Here is a 14,539-nt window from a genome sequence, read left to right as displayed (position 1 = left end):
TCCAGGTTTTGCCTTTCTCCGCGTCAGGTCATCACCATTCTCGAACAGAAGTAATTGGTCTTCAAGTTTGTCACTAACTCTTGCATCAGCACCATGGGTTCCAGGTCGGGGGTCAGGTCGGAGTCTGGTCTATTTCCTATTGTCACAGAGGAATTGGGGAGTGATGGCTCCTCAGAAGATGGGTAAAGTCCATCGAAAAGTCATCTATCTGGAGGATTTGAGGTTGGGAGGTGAGTCTAGTTCTAGTTTTGCTGAACATTAATAACTTATGATCCTTGATCATTGGCTCTTCATTTGTCCTTGTTATGATTGAGACATCTTCTTTGGGGGAAATGACCCATGTCCCTCCAAGTTATTTGCGGAGTGGTCAAGAGCTGGTTTCTGGTGTCATGACACTTCCACAATCACCCTACTGCCATTTTTCTCCACTTCTCTCTTCCATATCGCTCGAGCCTCATTTTGTTTTCGGGGATTTAATTTGTGTCTTGCATTGTTTCAGGTAATTGGCGTCTCAGTTACAGTCGGGTTGCATATCTTCTTTTTTGTTTATGTATACTCATGAGGTTGCTCCATTTGGGGCCATTACATCTTGCATTCTCCATATTTGTTCTATTACCAGTTGTTAGCATTAGGCATTTCATTTAAGTCAGATGCTTGATACCCTGCATTCATGAAAGCAAAAACATGTGTGCGCACTGCTCTGCCTTCTTGCATTTCAATTCTCAATTTCAAATGTTAGAAAAAAAATTGAAAAATTCAAATGTCCCTAAAAGTGTATACTCCTAAATTGGTAAATCAGGGGTTCACGATGAATCAGGTACTCCCATAATTTATTAATTTTTTTATGACAAATAAAAAGCATTGCTCTATATTTATCTACGTATGTTTTATGTAAATGATAATTGCATAGATTCCATCGTATAATTGTTAGCCTTGTGCTGTCAAAAATCTATCCGTGTCAAGTGTCAACAAACTATCGCACTGGATTCACTGGAAAAGAAATTAGTGTAATATTAATGCACCTTCTTCACCCTTGCATTTCGAAATATGATTTCCTTTTCGATTTGTTGCAAAAGGGAAACGAAGAGGAGTAAGAAACTTGGTCTATATTGCTTCATTCCAGTTGGACAGAAAAATGCACGCGTACATGTCAAAGAAAATTAGTCAGCGGTTAGACCGAGTGTATTAGATTCAAATCAGGATCAATTATTGAGTTCTTTGCGCTTATATTTTTTTTTGTTTTCTTGGGGGAAAATACCTATTCTTTGCTTTTACTGTTCACCAGGTAGAACTTCACTACCAGCTCGACTTTTCACATAAATACATGTTTTGGAAGATGAATGACAGATTTTTGGGGGCAACGAAAGGCGGGTGTGATAGATAAAAAAACAAAATGAAAGGTGGGTGTTTCCACATGTCAAATTATGGTAGGTCCAACGAATCACATTACCATCATGCAACCTTGTACAATGATCTCGTATACATTACTGTATTATATAGTCCTAGTAAACTGAATTTTTAAGGTTCCGATTGTGATCAAACAAATAATAGTAATTGGTATGGAAGAAAATGAAAAACTTAAGCAGCAAATCAAGCAGCTTGTTGTCGATGCAACGTTGAGGTCATGGTGAAATAATTTGTGGTAGGTGAATAGACCCAATTTTAAGGTGCTTTTTTCTTTTTCTTGAGTGCCGATTGTGGTTCTGATCCGTTTTTGTCTTTAATTCTTTATTTTCTTCTTTCAATGGTTAAATACAAACTCCTTTTGTCAAGGCAAAAATAAAATTGTGGTCGGAGAAGATAATTTCCTCTAAATATTGTCCTATATATAGTGTTCTTGTTGTGCGCAGTTGGAAACACTGAAAAACAACTTTTGAAGTGCATTTATAAAAGAGAGAGAGGGGGGGGGGGATGCAAAATCATGGGAAATGATATTGACATTCCAAAAAACAAAGAAAAATAACTTTGGAGTTACACTAATTTTGAAGTGCATACATCAAATTTTAGAGTGTCAATATCATTTTCCAAAATCATTTATCTTTAGTCAATTGAAAATTGTATCAATGCTAATCACTGGATAATTGGCTATGTTTAAAACAAAACAACTAAATTAGTACATCAAACGAAACAGAACTCCGCAAAAAATGGAAACCCTAAGCAACACCAAACAGAAAGAAGAAGAAGAAGAAGAAAAAAGCGAACAAGATCAGTAATCGAATCGCATCGCGCATCTTGGCCCTGCCAGGGATTACTCATCCATATCGAAAATTCATCAAAACAGAGTAGTATTGTCTATTTCTCAGAAAGGTACTTATCGCTGCACCAACCGTCATCATCGTCCGGGAAATCTCCGTCGTCAGAATCTCCGCCGTCAGAAAAATCCCCGTCGTCGGAGAAATCGTCGTCGATCTTGACCGGACGGCCACGGACCTCGATCCGAGCCTGCGATGCGAACCGGTCCGCCGCCAAACCGAACCGGAACTGAACCGAGGATAGCGATCCGGTGCTTCGACGGTACTCGATTGAATCATCATCGGGGCCGCGAAGTGTTCGTAGTTCGGGCGAGGCGAGGAGCGGTCCGGTGGAACCGTTTATCAACTGAACGGGGAGGAGGTGGCGGCGAATTAGGGTTCGGAGAGGAGTCCTGCTGTGGGCCATTATCCTCGATGCCGCCGCTGTAGCCGGTGAGATTGCCATTTCCTCTCTCTCTCTCTCTCTCTCTCTCTCTATATATATATATATATATATATATATATATGCGTGCGGTTGGGTTTCTTTGAAATGGAGTGGAGGCGGGCGATTGACTGGGGAGGAGGAAAGGGAGGGTTTAGGGTTTTGGGGTTCTAGAGAGATCTAACGAAAGACACGTGTCACTTTGTAAATAGTTCGGGTAACCCATCCAATTACGGTAAAGGAAAATTTTAACACCACGCCCATTTACACACACTCACAACAAACACTCACAATAATGATGGAGCCCACACATCCACCCATACACACCGGGTGTGTAATGTGTGCGGGCTCCATCCTTATTGTGAGTGTAAGTGTATAATTAGATGTGTAAATGAATGTGATATTAGAATGATTGTACTTTTGGAAAGGGTTTGACGGAGAGAAGGGTCCGGAGGTGAGCTGAATCCGAACTTGTAACAGAAGATAAACTTTCTTTTAATTTCTCCAGAAAATTCATCTCGTTGATAAATCCCTCCCAAATCCATATCCAAACACTATCTTGGGCAGAGAATGAAACTGCAGATTCTACAACTATAATGGGCGATATTCACATAAGGAGAGCTCTTCCATCTTACCAACAAATAAAGATAACAGAATTAAGCTGTAAACACCATTCATATCATTATCTTATCACCACCTATTCACCTATTTACATAATCCTGATTTACATATACTGAGCCATCCTAGGCTACAAACCCCACTGTTTTAGGCCTAAGTACTGGACAAAAAACTTGAAACCTAATTCCCATAAATGTCTTACATCCAAAACAATAACTGAAGTCCCAAAATTGCTTTTTCATGGGAGATCAGTAATAATTACGAGGCAAGTCTGGGGATCCCTTCTTGGCAAGGGAAAGGAACTTCTCGCAATCCTTTGCCCCAATTAGTGAAAATGTCTGAACAAGCACTGTGATGTACTTAGCCAAATTACTCTTGAACAGTGTTGAGCAGCTCTTGCTACCTGCATCAACATCCTGAACACCTCCCCCGGCCAGACATCCCACTTGAACACCTTCCATATATGCTTTACATGCTGCCAAAATATCTTGAGCATGCTTGCAGAAATGTCCAAGAACCAAGTCCTCGAAATGCTGCACCCAAAATAAAATAAAAATGATGTTGGATTCTGAGAGCATGAAAAATCCTCATATTACACAGCCATTGAATTCTACACAGGACATCAGCTAGCGCAATTTATTTTATTTCACCAATTTTTTCAAAACCAACAAGACATGCATCAACTCAAATGAGAGGGCTAATCCCGCAAAAGTAATACCTTATGTATAAGATGGTAATAGAATGTCGGGATACAGTTGAGGGTAGGAAAAATATCGTAACAAGTCTACCAGAAGTCCTGCACCCTTCCACAACTTTTTGTCACCATATTTCATAAAACTAAATTGAGAGTTTTTTCATAATAATTCCGTCGTCCATATCTCACAAAAACGAATTTTCTTGCTATTTTGATCAAGCATGCCAAATTTCAATCTATAAAATATTATTAACTCTCTTCAAAAAAAAAAAAAAAGTGAGATGAAGAATTGTCTTATTGTCCCTATGATGCTGTCTCTTAATGAAAGGAAAGACAATAAAACAAAGAAAAAACTACCAATCACATAATGAACATTTCGTGGCTTTGTTTGGCAGGCTTCAAAAGCCAGTGTATTGGTTTTGAGTCAAACAAAAATGACCCAACATATGGTGGTTTGTTTAAACTTATTCTCTCAAAGTTCTCATAATGTCAGTGCCACCGATTATCAATATCATCCAAAGTGTTCTGGTCAAGTGCAAAAGGACCTTGAGACTAAACTTCTTCTAAAGACTACAATCTTGCTTCGTCCAATGATAAAACCATTTGTCCTTGGAATCTTTTTAGACAAACACCATGAGCATGCATGATTACACAACTATCAGGGAGGGTCTAACCGAGAATTGCAGAAAGCAAATGGATCATAACAAACTCAAACTATGTGCAGTAAGCAGGGGCAACAGCAGTACCTTTGGTGGCTTCTTCATGGTATAAACCATTGTTTTCAGTGACAGAATCAGCGTAGTTTCATTATAGCTCTGGGAGCTCTTTTCTCCACTAGGAGTCCCACTCGAATGTGCAAAACCAGGTTCATTGAAGTAGGGCTTTTCATTCAGAATCAGAGCCTGTATAGACACCAGAACTTGTAGCATGGTTGATACACCGGGGATCCACTTTTCATTCTGGCTACCGCTCCAGGTATTGAGAAGACTCAGGCATACTTTTCCACAGGCGTACAAATTTGGGTTGAGTCGAAGACCACCAGCATGGTAGTGCACAAGCTGCCACAAGCAGTTCCCTTGTCGTTAGGACTATGTTAAGGAAATACAATCCCATATCGCTTTGTACGGAATGGGTGATCACTTAATATAATTTTGGGACCTCTCCACTTAAAAGCTTAAGCTTTGAGGTTGGATATAAAGTTTCCACATGGTCGCAGAGCGGGGGCCATTCCACCCCACATTTTAAAAATTCACAATCCACACCCCACCACAATGATAGACCCAACAAAAAAGGCTGCACAATGATAGACCCAAAAAGAGGCTGCACGTGACAGACCTCAAAACAGGCTGCACGTGAGGGGGCATGTTAAGGAAGTACAATCCCACATTACTTCGGTATGTAATGGGTGATCACTCAATAATGATGGGAACTGTCCACTTAAAAGCTTTAGTTTTGGGGTTGGATATAAAGTTTCCACATACTACAATATACAACAAAGTATGCAACCAAAAGTACTAGCACACATTAAGAAGCATAAAATACCGGAGGGACACTTGGATACCCGGCTGGGAAGAAAATATCAAAGAAGAAGAGACCATCATGGTAGGGAGTCCCCTCAGCTCCTACAATTACCGCTCTCAAAAGGTCCATCCTTGATTCATAAACCCTGACAAATATCGTGTCTGTGCAACAGAAAGCAAGAGACAAGTGTGAAACTACAAGTAAAAAAATTGAAAACAGGTGATCTTGCACAAAAAGGCTGGGCAAAAATGGCAACCCCCAGGGGAAAAAAGCAGGGAGTGGCACCACTAAAGCAAACCACCAGGGCTCTGACCGCATCCAAGTAAAGTTTCGTATAAATTTGTTCACCAAAAACAACAATAAAGGTTCAATGACAAGGAACGGCCACAAAATCAGGTGAAATAGTTGATTACTAGGAGAACAAATCATATTAACTTGCCTGGCAAATCTTTCTCCAGGATCCTCCACTCATCCTGTATTTTCTTTGCCCAACTCTTTGAGGGCTGTCAAAAGAAAGTAACAACCAAGAACGCAAAGAAAATCACCCAGTGACTGTTACTCTTAATCAAAGCTGGTAGGATGGGTAAGAGTAAGACTGGCGAGATAACTACCTCTAGCATTCTTTACCCAAACAAGGTTACGTTTTATAGATAAAAAAAATCAAAACAAAGGAATGTATCTTTTCAAATGGGCGAACCTGCTTTGATGAAGAACCTTTGGAAGAATGATAATGGTCAGAATGATCTTGAACCATATCAAACTTTTTAAAAAGTTGGAACTTCTTCAGAATATCATCATCATTACCATGACTCTCAGTTGGAGAGGTTGCAACAGGTGGCACTGTTGAACTTCCAGCAGCAGTTGGACTCTCTTGACTGGTAGCAAGATCCTGGACCCAGGGGGCATACGACTCTTTCCCAGCAGCAGTTGGACTCTCTTGACTGGAAGCAAGATCCTGGACCCAGGAGGCATACGACTCTTTCCCAGCAGCAGTTGGACTCTTTTGACTATTAGCAAGATTCTGGACCCACGGGCCATAAAATTCTTTCCCAGCAGCAGTTGGACTCATTTGACTGTAAGCAAAATCCTCGACCCAGGGGGCATAAAATGCTTCCCCAGAAGTGAAAGGACTATGTGATGAATTATGGATACCACTACCCATTGGAGACGGTTTGTCCATAAACCCATCATAGCGTTGCCACCCAGACATATATGGATCTACTCCAGGAGGAAGACTCATTGTGTCCTTTGCGGGAAACTTTGCATCAATTACATCACCATTATCAACTGGCTTATTACGTCTGCTGCGAAGATAAGGCCCCTGAAAAGATTCCATTCCAGAGGGCGGCTGCATAGCGTCCAATCGGCTATTTGAAGCATAGTTACTGCCAGAAAGAGAGAGTTTCTTCTTACTATATTCCATAATGGATTTAAATCGACTTGGAAAATTTGCAGTAGCCCTCTCCATTTGAGATTTCCCAGAAGTCAAACTAGTTGAAGCAGCTGATTTCTTCTTATTCTGAGCAGATTCAGCATAGGATGAAGATGGAGGCACAGGCACCCACCTAGGTTGACTCCGAGTGTTCATACGGGTTTTCAAACTTGAACTGCTCAAGGAAGCTGACGTTTTTCCAGGCTTCGCAGGTTCAGGCAAACCCCAAGAATGAGACGAGTCTGTCCAACAATTTGAACTCTTCATAGCAGCACTATTCTTTTCATTCGGGGTAGGATTAGAGAACCAAGGAATCGGAGCCTCAACTCCAGGAGGAATATCTATGGTATCAAAATGGGCTTGCAGAACCGCATAATTGTCATCATTCTGTACATAATTTACGCTATCCATATAATCATCATAGGAATAAGAAAAATCGTTACTGAAACCTTCTAGATTAAGAGAAGTATCCAGAACTGAGACAGAGCTCTTCTTAGAAGACTCAACTCCAGCCACTGATCCAGAAGAAATGGCCAAAGCTTCCTAAAAGTGGGGAAGAAGGTATAACTCAGCATACCAAACCAAACTGAGCCTTATGTCCCAATCAATTGGGGTCGGCTAAGGTATAACTCAGCATCATAATCAAAAAACAAGGAATAACTATTGCAAAGAGGAGAACCAAAGATTAGCTAGGATATTTAACTGGGAACAAAAAAAAAAAAACTCTTGATTACTGAAATAAAGACCAAAAACATTTGAATTACCTTTCGTTTGTTATTTGCGCCAATTTTCTCATCAATGAACATAATATCATCCGAATCTTCATCCATGTCTATATCAATTACTTCGTGTTGAATTATCTGCATGATAACAGTTTCTTGGTCAAACACAATATTTGTGTACACTACAAATTTTCAGCACACAATCCTTTCAGCAGACCACTCGATATCAGTTACATACATAATTAAACGAAGCCAATGCTGAAAAAACAAAATCCCCTCAACAATGAGTTTACCAACAAGCAGCCAAAGGAGTAAAGCACCGGACAAAGCTTGAGAAATAACTCAGAAGAAGAAAGCACTAGACCAGTGGTGTAGAAAAGACCCAAACAATCAGCAAACTCAGTTTGATTTGTATGGTTCTCGGCAAAACAACCCACCCACAACTGCCCCCTTATATCTAATTTAGCTATGCATGGTTCACATGTCTGAACGCTACCGCTTACAACTATGTCTGATAGACATACTCCTATGTCATATAGTTGCGGTAGCAATCTCCCTTTCATGTATTACGGTTGCTAGAAATATCTTGCGCCTCATTCTCTATAGGCAATGGTGATTCTAGGCTCTGTCGTCAGCTATATGGTTGTTGGCTGAAGGGTGTTAGAACGCTAGAAGAAGCACATTAAGACGTTTATAGGTCTACATTTAACAATCGGGCATGTTTCATCCCTATGCTCTAGCTTGAGGGGGAATGTAGAGTCTTATCTCTGAGTTATTTCAACCTTAGTGCCATTCCGGTCTGACCTGTTGCATCACTGACGGTATCGATCAGCCATACAGTTGGTACTGGGTCTGAACATTAATTTTGTTTCAAGTTTCGGTCTACATCAGGTGTAGGGGTGAAGGTCTCATTTTTCGACCATACTAACCGTCAGATTATTATATGCTATACACAAAAACTAGGCTGCTACATGTGTTGTCTTCTGAGATTGCAAAATTTGGTTACTTTATATCTCCTTATCTCTTTGTATATGTGGCGCTCATCCATGGGTACTCAAAATATACAATAAATTAAAGCATTGGAAGTAATAAAAGCCTGAAATGTCCAACAAATCTAAAAGTTTTTCTCTCTCCTACCTTGAACGCAATATCTCTCTTTCTCAGAGACTCCAAGGAACAGCAAAGACAAAAATGAAGATTGATGATAAATTAAAACTTTGAAAGTATCAAAAACCTGCAATGTTCTACATCTCTAAAAGCTTTTTTCTCTCTCCTCTTAAACCCAATATTCTCTCTCTGAGACTCCGACAAACAACAAAGATGGCATTGAAGATTGAAGGTCTCTGATTACAAATGGAAGATTCATGCTCTCTCATCTCGCTGAGTCTCCTACAAACAACAAAGATAAAGACAAAGTCGATGGGTCTTCTATAGTTCTATGGACAATAACATATCTCCTTTCTCTCTCTTCTCAACGTGAGATTCAAAACGAATGCGAAAGGGCAGAGAGAACAAGGCTACCCGATCAAACCAACTAAATCTGACCCGTACCCACCTGATCCGATAGCTGCGATTTCAAGGACTCATTCGGTCAGCTGCGAGTGACGCTTTCTTGAACCCAAATGGTTCAGATGGAGTGACAGACTGAGCACAAAACCGACCAAACCCGACCACCCCTACTAGTTGTAATGATCATGCATATACAAAATCAAGGTTGAATAAGCTCATCTATCGATTTGCCACATTAAACTTATCTTCATCTCTTCTTCTTAGGGCTGATAAATGGACCAGGCTACTTGAGTTCAAGTTTGAGCTCGTGTTTGTTTGTTAAATACTAATTCAATATCAGTTTGGTATAGATAGTCATAGACTAAGACAACCCAAACTTGAACATTACATGAAGCTCATTAAACTTCCCAAACCAATCTTTAACAAGCTACTACTTTTATGCTGTTCAAAAACTCATATTATTCGAGATCGGCTCATTTAAAGCTCGTTTGAGATTGACGTGCCTACTCAACAATCAAAATTGAACGTGCTTTTTAATCTCTATTATGTTTTCAAACCAAGCTTGAACAATTCACTGCTTGGCTCGTCCATCAGTCCTACTTCCTCAGCTATAAACCCTCAAATTCTATTTCACTTAGAAACTGTGATAGCCAAGATAAGGGCCCCACATAGCCCCAACCAAGCCACACCTTTAAACAAGCAAGAGTGCAAGGCCCAAGTACTACACAATCTCAAAATTTTACTACTAGGGCCCTTTTTAAGATCCTTTCATTTGTTTTTAAGAAATTATTTATGGTACCTCTGAAGAACTTAATCAAGCTATGCTGAAAACCCGCACTGTAATCGCAAAAATTGGACAGCCCAATAGATCAATCCACCTTTGACACTCGTGATACTGTATCTCCTCCAGCAGAAGATTAGCATCAACCACCTTTGTCACGTGTTATTTCATGTTTTTCATCAGCAATTGGATTGACGTATGCTTGGTTTTATATATTGACATCGATGTATACGCGTAAACATTCTTTACAGAGATCATATGCCTATGTCCCCAGTCCTTATATGTGCTTCTTCGAATATCCCAATTAGTCAACTAACCCTAATTTCTATGCCCCCTTCATGTTCTAGCTCACATTCCAGCTCTAGACATGTTAGTCTTACCACACACAAATCCTGAATACTAACATACAAGATAATAAATCATCTTGACGGAAGGAAAAGTGCATTTTGTCTATAGCTGTACAACATTTCTTGAATTGAATTGCCAACATACCCACTTTCATTCTAAACTTTAGAATGCCCTATTAGCGGGTCATAGATTCCAAAAGCCCATCTTCATACTCCTATAAAGGCAAGAAACCAATTTCTTACTGTCTTCAGAGCACGCAAAGCCAATATACTGTCAATTGTGAAATGGTCTAACATCTTTCTTTCTGTCAATGACAATCTTTGCCACATCCTTCCATGTTAAGTTGCCAGATAGCTTGACTGCCACCAACTTACATCATTCTCCTAAGCCATATATCAAAAAAAATAGCCTGAATAACAGATCTCCTGAAACTCGACACCATGACAAACAACATGACTCTACATCGTTCTCAACAGCTATAAGTTATAAAAACTCCTAAAAAAAGAGAGGGATGGGCCGATGGGGTTTCTCTCGCTTTGGCATAGCCAGCCCCCAGTGAGAACTCGACTAACTCAATGGTAGAGCACACCCCTGATAATTGGGTCGTTGTGCCTAGTTTGTGAGGGCTCACAGTCATACGGATTGTTCAATGAGCTCATCAGCACCTGACTGAGATTTAGATTGTCCAAGGCACATTAACATGGCGCACTTGCTTTTTCAAACTGTGGTTTGCAACCCTCCTCCTCAAGACAATAGATGGAGCTACGAAAGGGCAGACACTTACGAGCGATACAAAATAACAAGCCTGCCTTTGAACCCTAACCCTCCAAATTAATACAGGAGACCGACATCAGCAAAATCAAAACAGGCCAGCAGCATAACGACCTACCATACCTTAATAAATGAACAGATGACATGCATTAGACGAGACACTGGTATCTGTTTTCCGTACTCACAAATTCTTCAAAATGAACCCAGTCGTTCCAATGTTTGCTTTAAGCAAGGCATAAACAACAAAAACACAGGACTGTTAAGGTCTCTAGTCTCTACACTTCAAGAAGGTTAATTCCAACCAAACTTAAACGAGTTCTACATAGCAATAACCTTTTTCAGGTGATTACACGAACATAACCCGAAAACAATAGCACACCACTTGAATAAAACAAGCCGAAAAAACACTCACAAGTAATCAATCGAACTATTGACTAACCACATTCCCCATTTAAAACCCCTAATCACTGCATGCCGCTAATCAAATGCATACGACCGATCAGACAATATATACATACACGCCTAATGTCAAAGCATCGATTTTTTTACCTCCTTTTGCTTGAGCAATCTGGGTTTCGAACTCCACGACGAGGGTGGAGAGATTTCAACCACCTCCTGATCCATATACGACGAACTACTCTCAGGGAACACTCTTTTCCTGCACCGATTGCCGATCAAAATCGCACATATACAAACGCATGCATATATCAAATGAGAGAGAAAGCATAGAGAGAGAGAGAGAGAGAGTCACTTAGATTGCTGAGGGATGTATCTGGTGAGCTGCTGCGGCTCCATCGCCGATCGAGAAAACCTAGGGCTTTTTTTTTTTTTGGGGGGGGAGGGGGGGTGTTTGTTCCCGGTTCGATCGTCTTCTGGCGACTGATTAGGGAAACGCTTCGTTTACGTCTCCATCTAAATTATCTGCGAATAGAGAAAGATTGTGTGTTTTTTTGGGAGACTGTTTATCCATCTAGATAGAGAATTTTTCATAGCAAGAGAGAATCTTTCTCCCTTTTCCTCACTTCCTGACTACTAGTTTAAGTACTGATAGACAAGCGACTGCGAAGGGTAGCGAATTAACTGCTAGGCATTTTATTTTGGGAAATTGATTTTGTCCCTTGCTTAATATCGCTTCATTCTTTTAACAAAATAAATTATTTAATAAAGACATAAAAAGGGACAAAATCACTTTTTTTTATTTTTCTCATTTTCTTTTTGTTTCAAGTAGGGCTGGCTGCCTGGCTTACACGTGCATCGAATTATAATCAGAGCTTCTCTGGGTTCGAATTATAAGGGGCATTCACACTAGAATTGGCAGATTAACAAGAGATTTCTTCGTCGCGGCCTAGCCGACCCGGCCTCGAAAGTTGTCGAACATTTGTTTTTTTTCCTTTTTTGGCACGGTGGATCTGTGGTTTGTTTTCTGGGTCATTGGATGATCTGAATTTGCAAGTCGAAGGGCGGCGACGGTAATGATGGGGATAAAAGATGGGGCACGCTTGATCGTGGCCGTTTAAATCGCGGACGTGTTTCTAGGGTCGAGGGGCCCGGGCCAGTGGTTCCCACTACCTCTGTGGATGCCACGTGTGGATGAAGATAAAAGGTCTTTGAATAGTACTAGTAGTACTTGTTTATTATACTTTTCACCCCGTATTTTATTCGAAAATGATATTAGTATCGACGGGGTCGGTACCGAAATCGTAGGGATGGCCGCGTCGGGCCGTCTTCGGCTACCGGACGGCCGATCTATATGCATATATATATGAAAAAGGGGTGCTCGGATTAAGCACTCTATACATCTTGGAATCCGCTAATTCCCAAGCGAGCCCTTCGTTATTTTTTTATAGAATTTTTAGACGGCTCGGATCAGCCATCCGGTGGCCGAAGACGGCCCGATGTACGATTTCGGTACCGACCCGTCGGTACCAATAGTGCTACTCTGTTTTATTAGACTTTTCAACGTATAAATTCTAATCCATACTAGTTAGCAGCTTGAAGGTATGGTCACACATTACAATGACATAGGGCTTGTTTGATAACCTAAATTCAGCACTTAATACTGAATCAATTAAGTAATAAGTGATTCAGTAGGTTTGATAACCACATTTCATATTACTTAACAAATTAAGTACCACTTAAAATATAGGCTAAAAAGTTGAAAAAAATTAAGTAGCTTTGAGCTACTTAATTCTGACTGAATTTTTGTGTACTTACATTCAACCGTCATACCACCACCACAACCACTTCCACCAACACCTCCACCACTACCACCACCTCCACCACTCCACCACTCCACCACCACCACCTCCACTATCACCATTTCTCCTCCACCACATCACCACCACCACCACTCCCTCCACTACCACCACCACCACCACATCACCACCAACAACTCCACCACCACCTCTTCCTCCACTACCACCACCACCACCAGCTCCACCACCACCACCACCACATCAGCTCTACCACTCCACCACCACCACAACTCCACCACAACCACCACCACTACCATCACTACACCACCGCTCCTACCACCACCACCACCGCTCCACCACCACCACCACCACCGCCACTCCCCCACCACTACCATCACTACACCACCACCACCACCACCACCACATCACCACCACCACTCCACCACTACCATCATTGCACCACCACACACCACCGCTCCTACCACCACCTCCACCACTCCACCACCATCACCACCACCGCCACTCCACCACCACTACCAGCACTACACCACCACCACCACTACCAGCACTCCTACTACCTCCACCACTCCCCCACCACCACTCCACCACCATTACCAAAAGTATATTGTGACCGTTAGTAAATTAAGATAGAATTGGAAAAAAATTAATTCATCACTTTTTTAATTCAGTACTTAATATATTTATCAAACAGCTTTTCAGCTTAAAAATTTTAGCATTCAGTTTTCAGTACTTAATTTTTCAGCTTTCAGCTTTCAGTTTTCAGTTTTATCAAACAGCCCCATAGTCTCACGCTCACCACATGGGATCCCCAAGAGGCCAATTCGAGCAGTACAGTTGAAATTCCAGTAAAATCAAAAGCAGGATAAGGGCCCGTTCGGACAAATAAGCCACAGTGGCTTATTTTTTGTCCTTGTTCAAAATTTTTTTGTATCACTTGGCTTATTGTTATTTTTTTGGAGATTATTGCATCCTCACGACAAGAGGAATCTAAAAAGTAAAATTTTTTGACCGAAATCCAATTTTTTTTTAATAAAGACGAAAAAATTGACTTATTGATTTACTTTCGTCTTTATTCATGAATTTCGGTCAAAATTTTTTACTTTTTAGATTCCTCTTGTCGTGAGAATGCAATAATCCCCAAAAAAATGACAATAAGCCAAGTGATACGAAAAAAATTTGAATAAGGACAAAAAAATAAGCCATTTTGGTTTATTTGTCCGAACACCCCCTAAGTCAATGATAGAAGAAGACAGA

At 40.7% G+C, this 14,539-nt stretch overlaps 1 protein-coding gene across 2 annotated transcripts; it reads right to left on the bottom strand.

The window, feature by feature from the left end:
* Positions 1-3,325: 3,325 nt before the first annotated feature.
* LOC131328827 (probable ubiquitin-conjugating enzyme E2 26) lies at positions 3,326-12,188 on the bottom strand. Of its 2 annotated transcripts, none has more exons than XM_058361754.1 (8): positions 11,821-12,188; positions 11,619-11,727; positions 7,703-7,798; positions 6,204-7,481; positions 5,946-6,009; positions 5,528-5,667; positions 4,732-5,043; positions 3,326-3,824 (listed from the first exon to the last, which is right to left on the bottom strand). In XM_058361754.1, exons 1-8 carry the CDS (start codon positions 11,862-11,864, stop codon positions 3,540-3,542), a joined length of 2,328 nt encoding a protein of 775 aa, XP_058217737.1. In that variant the 5' UTR covers positions 11,865-12,188; the 3' UTR covers positions 3,326-3,539. The 2 variants fall into 2 exon arrangements, with proteins under 2 accessions (XP_058217737.1, XP_058217738.1); XM_058361755.1 differs by having other exon boundaries at positions 6,204-7,325.
* Positions 12,189-14,539: the final 2,351 nt, after the last annotated feature.

The sequence above is a fragment of the Rhododendron vialii genome, chromosome 6a (genome assembly GCF_030253575.1).
Source record: "Rhododendron vialii isolate Sample 1 chromosome 6a, ASM3025357v1".
In the NCBI taxonomy this organism is placed as follows: domain Eukaryota; kingdom Viridiplantae; phylum Streptophyta; class Magnoliopsida; order Ericales; family Ericaceae; genus Rhododendron; species Rhododendron vialii.
The sequence above is the reverse complement of the archived record's forward strand: the minus strand, read 5'-3'. Positions and strand labels throughout refer to the sequence as shown.